The following is an 18535-nucleotide window of genomic DNA, read 5'->3' as shown; positions in this document are numbered from 1 at the left end:
TAGGCCATTAGATTAAAACATGCACACAAATATTGCATCCAGTATTTGTGCCTTTTCATGATATTAAATTAAAAGGAAATTGTCTTTTTAATTGTATTTTATATTCCTTAATGCGTTACTTTACCCAAAAACTGCTACTAATTTACTCACCCGCAGTCCTCCAGTACATCGAGATGTGGGTGGCATTGTTTTTTCAAGAAGATAAAGATATTTGGTTGAATTAATTAAAGTTAAATCAATAAAAGTAAAAAACGCAAATACATTCAACACAAAAGTAATCCCTGCCCCTTGTGACGTTAAATAAGCGTCTTATAAAGCGAATCAATTGATCTGTGCAAGAAACTGAACGCTATTATCCCATCTTCGGGTGAATTCCGATCGCATTCATGTGCCCCACGCACTTATAGGGCAGATCCTTTGTGTAGTGCGAGTTCTGGGGGAGATGAACAGCTGTTTTTCGTAAATATAGCCATTATTCATAATGAATGCAGTAATAAAAACAACACAACACCGTTTTCCCCTTATCTGAGACAACCGTTCACGTGGTGTACCCTTCCTACAGTTAGCCTACTTTCAAGGGCGCAAAGCGCGTTTTAGAACACGACCTATCGCATGCGCAAACCGATTGCCTGATGCTGCGCAATGCATTGCTGATTATAACGTTGTAAATAACATTAAGTTTCTTGGACTGACCGATCAAATCGCTTTATAAGACGTAAATCATTATGAGCCGCGGGAATTACTTTCGTTTTGAATGTAGCAGCGTTTTGGCCTTTTAAAGATGTGGCGTCTCAGGAGGACGTGCATTTAAAGCACACCGTTATTAAAGTCTCTCCACTTATTTGAAATGTTAAGGCGGGCCAGGAAAAGATGATTGTTCACTAGCCCTGGTCTACAGTATAGATCTAGATACAGTTTGAGAAAAAAAATCATTTCTTCATGTTTATCAGCTACAGAGCAGCACTGTAAACCCACGCTTTGGGTTAGGATTTCTCAGAGACAGACACATGACAGGAAGGAGAAGAGGCCTGACCACAAGCATGATCGTGAATCAGTACTTACAGAAACACTGTTGATCTACAGTCATGACAAAGTGTGCACTATAGATCTGAGATCAGCAATGTTCTACAGTATTAGACGGCCATGAATAAAACTTCGCCCTGCCAATCCCCCAGGCCCATTGGCACCTGGATACCCTGCATACCCAGACGCTACGCCACTGAACATATATAAATAACAAAAGTATATATAATTGCTTTAGCTTACTGTTAGTTACTTATCACCGGACCATAAAGGGCTCAATTTATTTATTTTTCAATAGGACCACCGCCTTTTCTCTTTGTGGCTCGTGCTATGTCGTCATATGGGAGGAGGCAGCAGGCAGCACCCTGAACTGTAACGTTACACCAGGGCGTGCACTCCAAAAAACTGCGTGTTTCTTACGTTTTTAGCATTTTTTTACCTAAAGCAAATATGTTACTTTTTTATATGGACCAATCGCTGCCAATTACAATCGACAATCTGTCGAAATGCCTTTAAAAACACAAAAACTGTGATTTAAGCGAATTGCCTGTACTGTGCCTTTTCTTTGTGCTCCTTGAAACAAGTTTGTACACGTATAACGGATCCCTACGGCTGCTTTCGTTTTCTGGATAAAACTTGTGGAGGGGTTTCTTCTTCAAGATTTTTTAGATCTCATTATGTAGAATAATACCGATTCGAAAAAGAAATGGACGCACGTTACATTACGGATTTGATCCAAACGAGCGCACTTTATACAAAATGTAGAGTTTTATAATCAGAAATCATATGATGGACTTGGAACATGATTCGTAAATCGATTTTCCTTTGTTTGTGCCTGTGGATTGCAAGTGGTAAGTAGCGGACTATTTTATCATTTGCATACTATCTGTTTTATTAAAACATGATGATCTTTGACAATTGGGAGGGAGGAACACAATATACTGGTTCAAGAATGCTTTTTAAAGTGTTGCTTTTTCGTGGTATAAAAAGTTGCATTTCAATATTTTGTATGCACTTGTTACACATAAAAGTTTTTTTTTCGTTAAACACTTTTCGTGTAGCATAATTTTATGGAAAATAATTTTTAACCAATGTATCTTGTGTGTTTCAGGTGTGTTTGGTGTTGATGCAGATGAAGTGATGTCAGTGATGGAGGGAGATTCTGTCACTCTAAACACTCATCTTACTCACATACAGACAGAAGATCTGATATTGTGGCACTTTGGACCTCAAGGGATTCCTATAGCTAAAATCATTCAGAAAAGTATTAATATGCCTATGGGTAGCAATATATTTGGAGACCGACTGAAGCTGGAAAGTCAGACTGGATCTCTCACCATCACAAACATCACAATCACAGACTCTGGACTTTATAAACTACAGATCATCAGTGACATCAAAGGAACTTCATACAAAAGATTCAATGTTTCTGTTTATGGTGAGTAAAATGGGAAAGTATTGATATGTCTCAATGTTTATTTAGGTAACGAGAAATGACAAATAAAACAAAATAGGCACTTCTTTCTCAGTGCTTTACTTAATGTGTGTCTGAATATACAGTCAAGCGAATTGTCATCAAGTGGGAAGCAAACAGTCATGGTGTGGCTGGTTAACATGATGCTGCTGAGGGATGATACACCATGTTTTACATTGATGTAATTCAAATATGTCTTTCTAATAAAATTAGAGTATTTTTAAGCAATATATAAATTGTTCCTGAAATTGTAATGCAACATTTCACCTTCTCTTTTATGTTTCAGCTCGTCTGTCTGTTCCTGTCATCATCAGAGACTTTTCTCAATGTTCTTCATCATCAGAAAGATCTTCAGTGTCAAATTGTTCTGTGTTGTGTTCAGTGATGAATGTGACATGTGTGAGTCTCTCCTGGTACAAAGGAAAGAGTTTATTGTCCAGCATCAGTGTGTCTGATCTCAACATCAGACTCTCTCTACCTCTGGAGGTGGAATATCAGGATACAAACACATACAGCTGCATGGTGAACAATCCCTTAACAAACCAAACTCAACATCTCAACATCACTCATGTCTGCCAGACATGTTCAGGTAAAAGGTTTTTTTCAGATAGTTAAATGTGCACAGTTTAATTTCTTCAACTTCAAAAAGATGAAAATCCATCATAAAATGTTTCAAAAAAGGCTGTTCTGTCCAACCTAATTTAATTACTTTACCCCTTATTATTAGACTAATGGATGACAAATGTTGTGTATTTCTTAAACTACATCCTGGGTGTGATTCCAACACCTTGATCTTGTATTGGCCAGTTAAATAGCAAAACCACATTCCCAAAATTACATCATGAATCGTTAGCTGATATTGCAGCATTTGAATACAGACATGAAACGTGTTAAATGACAGATAATGAAGATCCTACAGATGTACTGAATTGGTTAAAGTCAAACATTGCAGGACTCATGTAGTGTTTTGTGTTGTTCGTTACAGAAAGCAGTGATTCACGTCGAGAAATAGGAATAGCTGGTGTTTTAGTGCTTGTTGTTGTGACAGTAGTAGTTGTTGCGGTGGCTGTATACTTACACAGGAAGAAGTCTCGGCCAACAACAGCTGAAGGCAAGTATTACCTACAACTCATATCTTTTTTTAAACACCATGTCCAATAACAAATCATTTTGTATTTTGAAAACTGTGATTATTATTAAAACAGTTCAGACTCATGAAGAGGTGCTTTACGCTGAGACGACATTTTGTGCACGTAGAGTTCAGAGTTCGGTAAGAGTTTATAGAATTGCGGTGTGCGCTGTGTATTTCTGTCTGGTCTGCCTGTAAGAAAACTCGGCGAGAAAAAAAATTCTTAGAGGAAAAAAAAATCGACATTTGCTTGCAAAGCTGAAGGAGACATCATTGTTGTTTTGTGCTTCTGCTTCACATCTTCAGTTTGTGTGAGAATGACACGGATCGCAACAAACTCTAATTGTTGTAGAAAGATCCATGCTTCATAGCTTCAAGGTTGAATTGTCTGTCGCCGGCGGTGTTTATATGATTTTGAATGTGTGTGCCAGTCACGTTAGATCAGCTCCATGTTTGATGTCACTGGTTTGATCAGTTTTTTCAGACACTTGTGCTGCTTATTTATTGTTTAAACACATTAAAAGTGTTTAAATGCACAAATTTGTTTGGCATATGCAAACAAATTTGCTACTTGGTTTGATGTTTTAATTAATGAATGAATTTAAAGAAAAATGCCAAGATTTCATTACCTCAGCTTTCCGATTAACTCAGCATTATTTGTTTCTCATGTTTCAATTTCTATGTCTTACAGAAAGCCGATGAAGAGGACGACGTAGTTTACTCGAGTGTCATTAAGAGGTGACATAATTAGTACCGTACAATTGTCAAAACCTCTCACCCCTAAACAGTACATTTAGATGTTTCACATTCATATAAACTGTAGCACCGCTGTATATCAGCCAACAGCAGTCATGAGACATCTGTTGAATTCCCCTGTCCATGACCTGCCTTGAATAGTTTAGTTTCCCTTAGGACTGTCTCAGTATTTCATCACAGTTTAGAACCGTATCTAGCAATCCACTGCCTCTGAAGCACAGTTTCATAATAAATACATGAGTTTTGTTTTTAGGAAAATTCAGGAAAGACTTGATGTGCTGCCCAGTTTTTCACATTTTTTACAATGCAGGCAACTTGATGTTGCATTATTTTTTTACTGACCTGCAGTTGTTTGCAGTTGCATAAGTGTTTTTGAGAACGTGTTCCCACATGAGGTCAGTGGAACATTCCATGTACTCCCAATGCTCAGCACTTAAAATGTTTAGTATTACTTATTAGGTTATGAATTTTATATAGTAGGCCTTTTTTACATGCCTCCCAGTTTTTTATACTTGCGAAACTAACCTTGCAACACTTTTGTATTTGAATAATTGATTTTTCTACTTACGGTAACACTTTAAAATAATGGTCCGTTGTTAACAAGTAACTATGCAGAAAGTAATAGGCAGTACTACATTAACACTTACCTTAATACTATTAACTAATATAGAAGCAAGATTAACTAAGCAATAAGTAATAGCTCATTTAGGACAAAGGTAGTTCCTTATTTGGTATTTGATAATTACTAAAGAAAAATGCCATCATTGAGAACTACTTGCGAAATATGACCAATTAATAAAGAAAAAACAATTAATAATTACTAATCTCAACATTAACGTACATAAAGTGAAAAAATAGGTTGTTTGTGGAAACAAATTTATGAATAAATACAAATACCAAAAGCCTAATACCAAAACATGAATGGATATATTCTACATATATAGCCTACATAGAAGTGTTAATATGGTACCTATTACTTTCTGCATAGTTACTTGTTAACAACGGACCATTATTTTAAAGTGTTACCCTACTCACAAATGTGAGAGGATGTATTATGTTCACATTAATATATGTGTTTTGTAACCTGTGTATTAAAACAAGCATTTCTAAGCGAATTGAACCCACTTGCAAGGTCTTTTGGACTGTGTGTGATCAGCCGTTCAGCATTCATTTTGTTTCCCGTTGTTCAGAATGGGACACATTTTCAGCTCAGCTGATCGGTGGAAGCTGAGCAGCTTGTAAAAATGGACTGTTAATGGATCTAAAGGCACTTTAGATGCTTTTGGTTTGGTCATTTATTGCATTTAAATGGACTGAGTAGAACCACAACACTGTTTTTTATTAGTCAAATAGCCTTAATGCTGATACTAATGGATACAGTAAAAGTCGTTTGATTAAGATCGCATAGACAAGGTTGTACAAGTGCCTGTATGAATTTAAATCACAATTATCATTATTGTGCCTTGGCATACCATGAAAAACATGTTTTTTTTCAGGTAATTTATTGAATTATTCAGTCCAAACCTGTTATGTTCTGTAGATGTCGTTATGAATGCATTCTGCAATTAGTTGACTATTACATTGCATCAAATGTATTGTGATTAATGTTGCCAGGCTCAATAAATGCAATATCTTTGTTTGCCTGAATTAACAGTACCATTTTTTTATGAAATATTGCAGCATTTATTGTAAATAGTTTATCAATGTGGGTCATTCGCTTTTTAAAAACCATGTGCTCTCTTAATCTTTAGTTAAAGTCTGAAAATGCACTTCTGTCCTGTAACGACTATCCATTGTATATGACTTATGTTAGACGGCTTGGGCGGGGTTAACTCCTCCCCTTCAAATGTCAGTCTGCTCCCAGTTCCATTTCAAAATGCGACGGCTGTTTTTATACATCCAATCAAATCGCAGAGAAAGACGAAAGCCACGGCCGCTATTTTTCTCATTCAAAATTCCATTTCACTCGGAAATGCGTCAAAATGTGGAATTAAAAACGATCGCAACTTCCAGTTCACGGGGACTTTAACAACACATGAGTAACGTTAGATTATTGTCGTCAACAGGGTTTGGCTTTGACTAAAACCCCATTCACACAGACCGCTGTTCCCAGAAAGGTGCTGCTCTACCTGTTATTTACAGGTCAGCTTTGTATTGTTTTAGGAAAAAATAATTGAAGGTTTACCCGAATTTAGGCTTTAAAATAGTGAAAGTCAGTGTTTAGTAAACGTTCCAGTTGGCTGGTTTTAGTGATGCTAACATTACATAAAACACCCACTGTTTACAATAAAAACATAAGATTAAAACATGTTTTCATGTTTTGTTCATCTTCACAGTTTACATGTACGACCATATCTTTTGACTTTAATGAAAAACCTCTCTCACAGCTAAACTTAGTCCCACTGTTAAGTGTGTGTTGTGGAATGCAAATACATTGCTTACATGTATCTTATTTACTTGTTCACTTTAAGATATTTCGTTTAGTGAGATTCTATTTCCATAGATCTTTATTAAGGCCCTTGTCCTGCCCAGATTAAGAGATGAATCAATAGCCAACTAAAGAATGCCTAGATGTCAAGATCTTGCCTCGACTTGCAATTCTTGCAATTCTCTGCATATTGCATCTCATGATCTTATGTTAAAGCATGCCATTACATAACCTCTTTTTTTCATCTTTATCTATGGGGTAAAGCTCATTTTTGTCTTAAAAAACTATGTAACATACTATTTTTCAAACCTAAAGCAATGCAGCTTTGAAGTCTTAACTGAACAAAAATGGTTTCTTGATAGTTAGACACATAAGAACTTGGTGCTTATTACTTTCACATTTCATTATCCAGTATTCCTATCTGACAGACAGGTTTTTACATGCTCATGGCGGGAATTCTGGAAGAGTTCAGCCCTCGCTTATATATTGTACAAGCATTTTTAGCCGCTCCCCAGTCACTGAAAAAAAACAGTTCCTGCATATGTAGGGGTGAAGGATAATGAAGTAGTAGATACGTTTGCCAAAGAATCCATTAAGTCACAAATAATAGAAATGAAAGTTTTATTAAGTAAAGGTGAAGCAAAAACAATTATAAAAGACTATTTCTCAAAAAATATGGCAGAATTATTGGGACACAAACAGTACAGTACAAGACATTTATATAATATTACGAGGTATATTGGTATTAGAAATTTCATGGGGAAAAATAGAAGGGAAGGAGTAGTGCTCTCGCGTCTGAGAAAAGGATACACAGGACTCAATAAGACACTTTATTTAATAAATAAACACCCAAATGGAATATATCAAAAGTTTAGTCAACAAGAATCTGTAGAAAATGGGTTAAAAGGCCCTTTTCACAATGATGTACCTCAACTTTCGCCTTTTCGCAAAGCAGTGTTTCATAACATCCGTCTTGCAACGAACAAGAAGAAGAGGAAGAAGAAGAACGTCTATTTTGCTGTTGCGCTGGAATTTAACAGCAGTGAAAAAAAAAACTGATAGAACACGTATTCAAGTACTTTATCCTAGCACCTTCGCTAACACAAAAAGAAAACAAAACAAAACCTTCAGAATCAAACAGGTACTGTTCAATGAAGAATTTGTATCCTTTATTTAGCTTTGATCTTGTCATAAGCGAAAATTTGTCTGCAAGATGTTGTATATCATCTAGCCGTATTTGTGACAGCTGTGCAAGGGACTTGGTAAACTCCATTCTGAGGCGCTAGCGGAAGTAACGATACACTGCTTCGCGGCAGAACGGAAGATGCGTGACGTCACGTGAAAAGGGCCTATAGAATGTAAAGGATATGATAAAAAAAGGGAATTAAAAGAAGCAGTTGTACAATTGTAATTACAAAATTACAAAAATAATTGGATCCACACTCCAGTTCAGAAGGTGGCGGTAGTGCACCTATAAGCTGGTTTGCCAACCGCCAGTAAAACTCAAGAAGAAAAAAAAATGCGGCAAACGACAACAGCAAACATGCTAAACGATCGTTGATTAAAAATAATATAGAAATTTATGTAAAGATCAGCAAAGCAGAAGCAAAGACAATTATCAAACAAGCTGTAATTAAATCTTGGCAACATAATTGGGATATGGAGAAGACAGGAAGACATTTCTATAATATTCAAAAGAAAGTGGGATTACAAAATAATGAGACCGGAAGTGACTTTAAAAGAAGAGAAGAAGTAATAATGGCCCTGTCCCAAATGGCGCACTTCATGTGGACTTGCGGTCTCGTGGACTTAAATTGCGCTTGCTCGCCAAGTCTACGAGTCCGTAGGGTGTCCCATTTGTCTTTTTAGCGCTCAGATGTCTGCTCGCGAGCGCCTCCTTTGTGCCCTCGATGCGGTGGGGGTATTTGTACGCAGCCTTCCTGACGTCACCAAGCGTGGACACGGAGGAGGTCCACAAGACCGGAGTGCGCCATTTGTGACAGGGCGAATAACAAGACTAAGATTAGGACATTCATCTTTAAATGGAAATTTATATAAAACCAGGAAACATCCTTCTGGATTATGTATATTTTGTGGTGAAACTGAAACAGTGCAGCATATTTTATTACAGTGTAGAGCATACTGTAAAGAGAGACAGTTTCTGGAAACAAAGTTACAGACAGAAGACACAGATCATTATGTTTTTAGAGCTAATATTAGGTAACAAAACATTCAGAAGAATAATAATAAGTTATATAATATACACAGGAAGTTTCATGAGAATATAAGTTATTTTGTTCTATTTTTTATTATTTATTTTTCCCCATTGTCACTTCACACTCCAGTTCGGTTGGTGGCGGTAATGCACCAGAAGTTGGCTTGTCCACCGCCAATAAACCTTACAAGAAGAAGAAGAAGAAACGACGGCAACAACAACATGGTGGTACGTTGTGTATTTGGTTGCGCTCTTCCCCACGTTCTCTTTTCTATCCCCAAACTACCGACTTTGCGTTCCCGCTGGCTCGAATTCCTACATTTTGAAGAAGGAGGAATAAATGAGTATTCGCGTGTGTGCGCAAGGCATTTTCCAAAAGAGTGCTTCACAAATTTGAGGCAATATGAAATGGGCAGCGCGAGCTGTCTGCATTTGACAGACGCGGCTGTGCCATCTCTGTACACGGTCGGAGTGTCAATGAATGTGAAGGTTAGTAAAGCTAATGACTCGAAATAATCGCAACGTTTCTACTTGTTACACATTTTTAAACTCCATTTGCACGTTGCAATTGTTTGACAGCCACTTACACGAGACGTGGCATGCCAGTGTTCCGTCAAATCTGTGAGGAGCACCGGAGCGCAAGCAGCCATCTCACGTCCAAAGCCGAAACTACGGAGTAAAGGTAAAGTCACAGTAAAGCTAGTTCTCTACGTACGTGTCGTTGGTTTGATCATTTTCTTTGTTTTGAAATTTCAGCGATTCAGGTCAAACTTTTTGACTGCTCCACGAAGGATTTTGGCTCCATCTTCAATGCTCCATTTCTAACATCTGCACCAATCAAAAGGCCCCGTTTGGAAGATAGCGCGGATGAGATCGACAACACTTCATTGAGTATACTAAGGGAACCAACAACGTGTGATTCCACACATGAGCCCCATGTGACTATAAAGAGGACAGTCAAAAGAAAGTCAGTGCTGTGTTTGTGAGTTTTGTAATTTAGTTGAGGAATATTGTTCTGTACAAATGTGTTTGTGTCCTGCGTTCTGTATAGGGTTTGCCAACCGCTCTACAGTGCACCATGAGCTTGGATGACAACATGGTTGTGGACATACACAGGGGCGGACTGGCCATCTGGCGTACCGGGAATGTGTTCCCGGTGGGCCGCTAACATATGGGCCTGGAACGGACGCGTTGGCCGCTAACATATGGGGCCGTAACGGACACGTTGGCCGCTTAGATGGACGTATTATAAATGTGAATGCACGCAACGCGAATGCAAAAGGCACGTATGCAAAGAGTCTGTATATAATAATTTTTGTGTGAAAATTATTTGTGCCTCAGAGCGTGCAGATTAAATGCAACAAATCCATGCATGATTTCTTATGGGTTAAGAAATTTATCTGACACAATTAAGATCATTTTTTGTTGTTTCCATCCAGAGATTTTTTTATTTGTGAACAGAGCTTACGAATGATTTATCTGCACACATCAGTTTTTTATTGTTTGTGTACTGTAATCTTTTATAAGAAATAGTAACATGCCATGCAAATTGTTCACAGGTGTACATATTACTAAATTACTGCAATCATGTAGTGAACATGGACAACCATGAGATAAACAAGGCTTTAATACGGCTTAAATTTAGTTTGCCACAAATGCGGTGTAACCGTTAATTTAGAAAAAAAAGAAAATATGGGAAAAGGGAAAATCAGTGACACCAAAACAAAAGAAATAATCAAAACCAAACAACCCAAATATCTAATAACCCCCAACTAAACTAACTACCAAAAAGAAAATGTAGAATTAAACCGAAAGCTTCGGCGTATGAGACGACCAACTAAACTACACTAAATAATGACAAAAGTACAAAGGTGGCCGTCACCTCAAATCTATAATTAACAGAAGAATCGCTAAATCAATAGAAACAGATAAAAAGCTTACCTAACCCCCTTTATCAGAAAAGGATTTGATTGACAAAGACCACGTGCCTTGCACATACAATTATGCTCAGCATTAACGAAGAGAAGACCAAACCTTGAGGAACCGATTTAAACGAGTATCATCTGGAAAACAGCTGTTTCTGTGTTTTGATCGAGGATGTGAACCCTTACGAAAATTGGTAAAAGTTTAGTAACCATGTTTTTGCTGTATGATTACTATTGGCAAAACCATTGTTTAACTATATTTTCAAAACCATGATTATTTTGTGGTTTGGTTGGGCTTCTTTTGGCCTGATGCTGATGCAGTTGCTATAGTAACTGAAGGTGTGTAGTTTTGTTGTGTGTAAAGCTCTAGTTCACAGTTCACGTGGGAGATTGTCTTGATGGAATGATCAATGCTTTCCTGCTTATTTGAGATGTTCTGCTGTATTTGATGCAGCTTGGATTCTCAGATTTACACATTATAGTTACAGTGATTTGTGCAAATGTCATTTGAAGATATTTGAAGTGTATAGAGATCTTAGTTCTGCTGGATCTTTCTCAGTGTTCTTTCCAGTAGTTTAGGAGCTTATTTTTTACTCACTAGTTTAGTTTAGTGAGTTACTGAGACATTCCTGTAATTTTCATAGATCTCAATAAAAAAGTCCAACTAGGGACCAACTATTCCTTTAAAAAAACAAGCCATCGGTGTTTTTAAGAATATTAAATTATGTATCAGTAATCTCCTGCGTATTGCAGTGATCTCGTGTTAATACTATTACAGTGTGGAGGAGATCTACAGTATTCGTCTTAAAAACGAACATACTATTTTTTAAACCTTAAGCAATGCAGCACCAAAGCCTTCATCTTGATCGAACACAAATGATTCCTTGATAGTTACACATTGGAACTCAGTGCTTGTTTAAACTGTCAATTTCACAATTCCATTACTTTCCACTATTCCTGTCTGACAAGAAAGGTTTGCACGGAACGGTTCAGCCCTCATTTTCATATTGTGTTGCTCTTACATGTTTATTAACAATCAACTAATTCCTCTATTCATTTTTAGTTTCTTCTTTAAAAAAAAACAATTTGCACGCACTGTCAACTAAGGAGGGCACAATTGGCAGCCATGCTGATTATATGACTTCAATGTTTTCCTGCTGACGAATGAGGCAATGAAAGTAAAATGCTGCCCTCTAGTGTACACTGTAAAGGTGGAAACTGGCCATAAATGTAACTACACTGGAAATAAGTTATCATTTTTTACCTTCAGTTTGTTGTCACGGTCCTGTCTGTCTCCTATCGATCCCCTGCCTGTTTCTCCCCGTGTTTCCCCCGGACTACACTTCCCATGATGCTCCACGCTCCCTCACCTGTCGCGTATTGACAATCATCCTCGGACTCTTCTATACCGTGTTTGCACACTGTCAGGTCTTACGTTAGTATTGAGTGTTTTTAAAGTGTAGCCTGTCTTTTGTTTAATAAATAATAAATACCTGTCTAGAATCTCTCCGTCTCCGGTCTGTGACTACAACACGTGACGTTTCTGTTACTTGACATAGACCTACAAAATAAGTTCTGGTTCTGATTTTGTTTGTTTGTTGGATTTTCACATTGATTTCAGTGTAATCGGGCTCTAGGAGTCTAGTATTTTTTTAAGGTAAAAGTGTTTTTTTTTTTTTTTTAGAAAAATAGACTGTGTGTTAGCTAGGCCTATTAAAAAAAACAAATGTATCTTTGTTCGTTAATATTAACGAGCCTTAACTAGCCTACATTAAAATGGGAATCGAAATTGAACAACTTTGATGTATAACGTTGTGGCAAAGTGTGCCGCAGCCTGACACATGACACATGACATGGACTGTGGCGAGATTTCCCATAAGCCTTCAACAGTAAATGAATCAGCAATATTTTTGTTGCAAACAATAAGCATTGGCGAACTGGCAAAAGTCAGCGGGAACTTTTATGTAGGGTCGAAGATGTTATAAACCCGACTTTTTATAACTGCGTTACGTGAAGTGTGACAACTGCATTCTTTTCACGGCCTGATGTGCACGCTCATCTCCAGTACGCGCTTTGTCCTCCTCCCCACTCTTCAGCGCGCGCCCTCATCTCCATCACTGAACACTGAAGACAAATTACAGAAACGTACTTAAGTAAATAAAAACGTGGTATTTGTAGCAAAACATGGTTACTTTAACTATAATAAAACTATGATTAATTCATCTTTAAATATTTAATTCTTAGTATTTTATGGGGTGGTGTGTTTAATTTGTTATTGACGTTCAGTGACACAGAAGGATCCCGAATAAAGAGGGTAATTTTCCCAAAAGTGGCCAAATAGACCACAAGGCAAAAGTCCAGTCATCCCCTTAGCTCACATGAGCGGGTGCAGCAATGTGTCTGAAAACCCCCAGTTCCGTTTTTTAATAGTTAAACAAAAGCAATTTAGACACATTTTTTAAGTGCGAAAATGACGTGAGCAAATCCATGCGTTTGAACATTTCGTGTGCTCAAAGAAACACCATTGATCCTTTTCATTTCAAACATCTTGGACATGGATTTTTTTAGATAAGTTTCTTAACAAACATACTTTGCACAGCGTGGTTATACATGAGGCTATAAGCTAACTGTACACAATATTGAAAATGAAAGCTATGCTCTGCCCCAACAGTGCGGTTGCGCGCTTTTAAGTTTGGAGTACGCGCAGTCGCTTCAAATACCCGCACGCACGGATCGATCCAACCGATAAAGAACATGAAGGAATCACAATTACTTATTTTTTTATGTGCCCTCAGTGGTAAGTCGATTTTTTCGTTTTAATGAAATAATACACTTTAAAATTGACTGTATTGTATGCCTCTTTTTGTAATGAACAGCTCTACTTCGTTTCTACACATTTCATTTACACTATATCATTAACTTTAGTGAATTGATACTTACTGTAGCAGATAGGCTACTTTACTATGTATATGGTAAGATAAAAAACTGTAGTATCCCAGATTTTTACTACAGTTTGAATGCATATTTTCCCAATGGGTTTTTTCATTGCTTGGGAAAAAAGCACAAATAATATTTTTCTTCAAGTTGAACCGACATTATTTCTCATCTGCCTCTTATTTGTGAGTTCTCAAATCAAATCACATGCTAGTTTCAAACAACCTGTTGTATAGTATTGATAAGTTGTGTTGGAATCATCATTCCTGTTTCAGGTGTGTTTGGCGCTGATGAAGTGAAGTCAGTGTCAGTGATGGAGGGACATTCTGTTACACTACATACTCATCTTACCGACATACAGACAGATGATCACATATTGTGGATGTTTGGACCTCAAGAGACTCTTATAGCTGAGATCTTCAAGCTGAACAGCTCTGTATGTGATAACAACAGGTTCAGAGACAGATTGAAGCTAGATCATACTGGATCTCTCACCATCACAGACATCAGAATCACAGACACTGGACTTTATCAACTAGAGATTGAGAAAACAAGTAGATCAGCTTTCAACGTCACTGTCTTTGGTTAGTAAACCAGAACCATATGGAACCTTTTGTTATTTAAAAAAAAATGGCACATGTAATCTTAATTTGCTTTTATATTTACAATTCATGCAGAATATTACGCTCAACTATTATTATGCGTTAAAAATCACATTAGAAATCAGTCGACCACATAATGAAATCTAATCCTTTTAATAACAGAGTAACAGTTCATTCAATTATTCAGGTTTTTCTTTTTTATGGGTTTCAGCTCCTCTTCCCAATCCTAAAATGACCATAAAACCGTTTGCATCGGGCAGCTCAGCAAAATGTGAGGTACAGTGTTCATCAAGCAACGTGAGCCACGTGAGCCTCTCTTTGTACAAAAATAGAAGAATATTAAGCTCTGTGACGAACTCGGACTTCAGTAAAAACCTCTTTCTGAGTGTCAATGTGAATTATGAGGATGCAAACACCTTCAGCTGCGTGCTGCGTCATCTAATCAGCAATCAGACTACGTTCTTCAGTATTGCTGACCCCTGTAATATCAATTGTAAAGGTGAGTTTATCATGGACTGATTATTGTATAATACTAATTCGATCAAATGAAGATTTTTCCGAAATCTTATACATTGGTCAGTACTTTCTCTCATACAGTACACAGCAGTCAAACGTTTTTGAACACCTGAGTGAAATGTTTCTTATTTAAGAGGTTTTGATCTGAAGGTGTATGCTTATATGTCTGAAATTAGTTTTATAGACAAGAATATTACAGTGCAAATACAGACATTACAGAAGGAAAAAAAGCAGCCAGTAGGAGCACAGTATAGATGAAAAATCCTTTCATATTCCTTTAAAAAGCATCTCAAGGCGAAACCTCAAGAAGCTGCTGGATCAATTTGCCAAGAGAACACTTTTTCCAACTCTAGGCCAAAGGTGAAGATGCCAAAATATAACAAGTTTTATTTTTATCTTAAATTAAAACATAATTCCCTTTGTGTTATTTTTACAGTTTTGATGAGCTTACTATTTTTTTTAAATGTGGAAAAAATATGAATAAGTGTTCAAAAACGTTTGACTGGTAGTGTAGTCACTTTAAACAAGTGCAAAAAACATAATAATTGAAGATACATGAAGATCTGAAGCAGCGGTATTTTATTGTTTATGATGCAGCTGCACACGAACCGAAGATAGTTTCAGCGACAGCGGGGGTTTCTCTCACACTTCAAGCTGATGAATTTGATAAAGAAGCAGAGGATCACATTCTGTGGACGTTTAGACCTTATGATGCTTATATAGCTGAAATGAAGAAATCCACACATTTTCACCATATATATAGGAACAGTGAAGGGGGGATTTTTACAGATGTGATGCTAGACAATGACACTGGATCTCTCACCATCCTGAACATCACTGAACGACACACTGGTCTCTATAAACGATTCGCTCTGAAAAAGGACAAGTGCTTGATTTTCAATGTCACCCTCTATGGTGAGTAAACGAACAAACCTTTAAAAAAAACCATACTATTGAATGGTCAGGGGTCAGTGGGAAGAGATGAAGTTAGAGAATAGAATAGAATAAAATAACTATTCAGCAAAATGGCCAGTGTTAAAAAGGGTCAAATTAACTTTCACAGTGTTTATATAATCCGCACTTTGAGAGTGTGGATTATATATACACCGTGAGTGTTGATTTGACTTTTTGTAACACTGGCGATTTTACTACACTTAACTGTGTTTTTATTACAGAAGAGATCCACAAGTTAAAGGTTGATAACAACACCTACAACATTGTTGGTGTTGTTGTAGGTGTTTTTGGTGTCCTGGTCTCAGTTGTGTGGGGCCTATACTATTGCAAGGGGTGTAATGGTAAGTATTACCTATAACTGATATATCAACCCTTAGTGTCTGAATGAACTTCCAAATTATTAGTTTATAGTCAACATTTAAGATTAATGAAAATGTTTTATCTTTTAAAAAATATGCATTGTTAAAACAGTGTAGATTTGAAAGGCACAACTCCTTTATTACAGTTTTGTAATACTCAGGTTGCATTGCATTGCTGTGATGTAAAACATACAGTGTTTCTTTAAAGCTTCCTGAGCTTTTTTGTGCAGTATATGACTTCACAGTCATTGGAATACATTAAAGCTTTTATAGCTTTAAGGGAGAGTTCATCCAAACAATGAACGTTCTGTCATCATTTATTCACCCTCATGTCATTCCAAACCTGTGACTTTATTCTTCTGTGGAACACTAAAGAAGATATTTTGAAGAACGTTGATAACCAAACAACACTGGACCCATTTGACTTCAAAATATCCCAACATTTCTCAAAACATTTTATGTGTTCCACAGAAGATTTATATGCTGTACAAGATTTTAACCACACGATGGTTCATAAAAAAGGTAATGAATATAAAAGTTGTCAAATGACATTTTCATGACTGGATGTTTTCATGATGTTGTAACAGGTGCGTTTAGAAATGACTCAGACAGACCAGTGTCAGAGCGGATTCTCCTTTCATCATCTAGCGATCCGTTACTGCCATCCACACCTTCATCTCCTCCGATGTACTGTCTATAGTTACAGAGACCTCCTGTTGCTATATTACATACCAGCCAAATGTTTGGAATCTTAGATTTGTTTGCATTATTACATTTCTATAAAAAATTCCCCTAGTCTGTCTCGAAGTTCTCTTAAAGTTAAAGTTCTCTTGTGACTCCTAATTTTTAAAAACACCAGTGCATTACATTTTTTGTGCATTACACAATATACAGTAAATTTCTCACTGGTATAGTGATGTTATATTATTCATCGAGATCCTGTGATACTATTGTTGTTGTCGTCTTGTTTTTGTGAGTCCGGAGTTTTATCGTCCGGAGATGATGATCCAGCAGGTCACACTTCTCGTCCAAGTATTACTTTGGGTTTTTTCCAGTAAGCTTCTTATGATGTTTCACAATGTGCTGAGTACTGTATATCATAATGTAGTTCCTCAATATTATTGTATTTTCATGTTTAGACTGATCCTAATAATGTCATATGACCTTTTAGCAGTAAACAACCTTTGGACCTCAAATGTTTTCAGAGACTGTTGCAGTCGTGCGGTACATTGACAAATGTGAAGCCAGTTAATGGCCAAAGTGCAATTTAGGAAGTCAGAAATGTCTGACATTGTATTAACAACTCACTAAAGCAAAGTTTTACCTTGTTTTTGCCCAGATATAATATAAATAAGATATGGAAATAAATGAGATTAAAAATGAACAACTTAAAAAAATCTTTTGATGAGTTAACATATGGTGGCATGTCTCAAAGCATCTTCTCACATTTACTTTCAGTTTTTTTGCTTTCTGTTTTTTACAGTCTGTATATGTCTCCCTATACTGGTGCTGTTTGAAATGTACAACTGTGTGGTACTTAATGTCAGCTTTAGTGATGCTAGAAACCAGAGGTGCCTTTCGTGTCCTGATTGAAGTGAAGCCAAGTGATCACCCCCAGATGCCTGGATGGAAAATGGATCATAAATCTCTTTCGGTGTTAACAAATGGGGCATGAGCCAAAATGAAATTAAATGATGGTTTCTGTCATTTTAGTAGTTATAACTCTGATGTATGTTTTTTCTGATAAGTTTGGTTTTAGCGTGAGGCCTGCGGAAATATTTGTCATCCATCTTTGGCAATGCTACCGGACAGAAGAAACATATAGTGCTTTATCTACTGCGATAAAGATGATGGATTTACTACATATAGCTTTCATTATACAATTGCTACATGATGAATGTATGGATTGTCTGCTCCTAAGTCTATTGTCTGCTGTCAATGACTTTGACAGTGTTGGTAAATGTGGCAAAAATGTTAACCTGTAGCTTCCCACTTTATTAACTTCCCATTAAGTGGGGAAGAAATACTTACAGTACACTAAAATTGTTGGTTCAACTTAAAAAAATAAGTTACGTGGTTGCATTGAAATTTTAGTTTATTCAACTTAATAATATTAGTCAACACAACGAGTTTCCATCAAATTCATTGAGTAAACTAATATTTTTAAGTGGAATCAACTCAAAATTTTAAGACAACCAGGTAGCTTGTTTTTTTAAGTTG

At 36.8% G+C, this 18535-nt stretch overlaps 3 protein-coding genes and 1 long non-coding RNA gene across 5 annotated transcripts; 3 read left to right on the top strand and 1 right to left on the bottom strand.

Annotated features, from left to right (window-relative positions):
• The first annotated feature begins 1370 nt into the window (after positions 1 to 1370).
• On the top strand, positions 1371 to 6021 carry LOC130548628 (SLAM family member 5-like). Of its 2 annotated transcripts, XM_057325525.1 has the most exons (6): positions 1372 to 1874; positions 2135 to 2461; positions 2784 to 3086; positions 3483 to 3608; positions 3703 to 3767; positions 4318 to 6021. In XM_057325525.1, exons 1-6 carry the CDS (start codon positions 1826 to 1828, stop codon positions 4366 to 4368), a joined length of 921 nt encoding a protein of 306 aa, XP_057181508.1. In that variant the 5' UTR covers positions 1372 to 1825; the 3' UTR covers positions 4369 to 6021. The 2 variants fall into 2 exon arrangements, with proteins under 2 accessions (XP_057181509.1, XP_057181508.1); XM_057325526.1 differs by lacking the exon at positions 3703 to 3767 and having other exon boundaries at positions 1371 to 1874.
• Positions 5410 to 9227, bottom strand: LOC130548630 (uncharacterized). The gene is made up of 2 exons (XR_008962062.1): positions 9179 to 9227; positions 5410 to 8281 (listed from the first exon to the last, which is right to left on the bottom strand). It is a non-coding gene; the product is annotated as an uncharacterized LOC130548630 (long non-coding RNA).
• Positions 9204 to 12436, top strand: LOC130548629 (uncharacterized). The gene is made up of 4 exons (XM_057325527.1): positions 9204 to 9514; positions 9605 to 9707; positions 9782 to 9992; positions 10077 to 12436. The coding sequence occupies exons 1-4, from the start codon at positions 9248 to 9250 to the stop codon at positions 10105 to 10107; spliced, it is 612 nt and encodes a 203-aa protein (XP_057181510.1). The 5' UTR covers positions 9204 to 9247; the 3' UTR covers positions 10108 to 12436.
• A 1061-nt stretch (positions 12437 to 13497) lies between these two features.
• On the top strand, positions 13498 to 18362 carry LOC130548625 (hepatic and glial cell adhesion molecule-like). Its single transcript, XM_057325519.1, has 6 exons — positions 13498 to 13747; positions 14160 to 14468; positions 14698 to 14985; positions 15600 to 15917; positions 16178 to 16297; positions 16903 to 18362. The coding sequence occupies exons 1-6, from the start codon at positions 13705 to 13707 to the stop codon at positions 17013 to 17015; spliced, it is 1191 nt and encodes a 396-aa protein (XP_057181502.1). The 5' UTR covers positions 13498 to 13704; the 3' UTR covers positions 17016 to 18362.
• The last annotated feature ends 173 nt before the right edge of the window (positions 18363 to 18535 follow it).

The sequence above is a fragment of the Triplophysa rosa genome, linkage group LG25, assembly GCF_024868665.1.
Source record: "Triplophysa rosa linkage group LG25, Trosa_1v2, whole genome shotgun sequence".
Taxonomy (NCBI): Eukaryota; Metazoa; Chordata; class Actinopteri; order Cypriniformes; family Nemacheilidae; genus Triplophysa; species Triplophysa rosa.
Note: the sequence above shows the minus strand (reverse complement) of the source record. Positions and strands in the feature narration are given on the sequence as shown.

Excerpts from the sequence above, each read along its gene's own strand:
- LOC130548629 (XM_057325527.1), top strand. The coding sequence starts at position 9,248 with ATGGTGGTACGTTGTGTATTTGGTTGCGCTCTTCCCCACGTTCTCTTT. Across the intron at positions 9,515-9,604 it reads GAGTGTCAATGAATGTGAAG|CCACTTACACGAGACGTGGC; the intron begins GTTAGTAAAGCT and ends ATTGTTTGACAG. Across the intron at positions 9,993-10,076 it reads AAGAGGACAGTCAAAAGAAA|GGTTTGCCAACCGCTCTACA; the intron begins GTCAGTGCTGTG and ends CGTTCTGTATAG.
- LOC130548625 (XM_057325519.1), top strand. The coding sequence starts at position 13,705 with ATGAAGGAATCACAATTACTTATTTTTTTATGTGCCCTCAGTG. Across the intron at positions 15,918-16,177 it reads TTTCAATGTCACCCTCTATG|AAGAGATCCACAAGTTAAAG; the intron begins GTGAGTAAACGA and ends TTTTTATTACAG. Across the intron at positions 16,298-16,902 it reads CTATTGCAAGGGGTGTAATG|GTGCGTTTAGAAATGACTCA; the intron begins GTAAGTATTACC and ends ATGTTGTAACAG.
- LOC130548628 (XM_057325525.1), top strand. The coding sequence starts at position 1,826 with ATGATTCGTAAATCGATTTTCCTTTGTTTGTGCCTGTGGATTGCAAGT. Across the intron at positions 1,875-2,134 it reads GTGCCTGTGGATTGCAAGTG|GTGTGTTTGGTGTTGATGCA; the intron begins GTAAGTAGCGGA and ends TGTGTGTTTCAG. Across the intron at positions 2,462-2,783 it reads ATTCAATGTTTCTGTTTATG|CTCGTCTGTCTGTTCCTGTC; the intron begins GTGAGTAAAATG and ends TTTATGTTTCAG.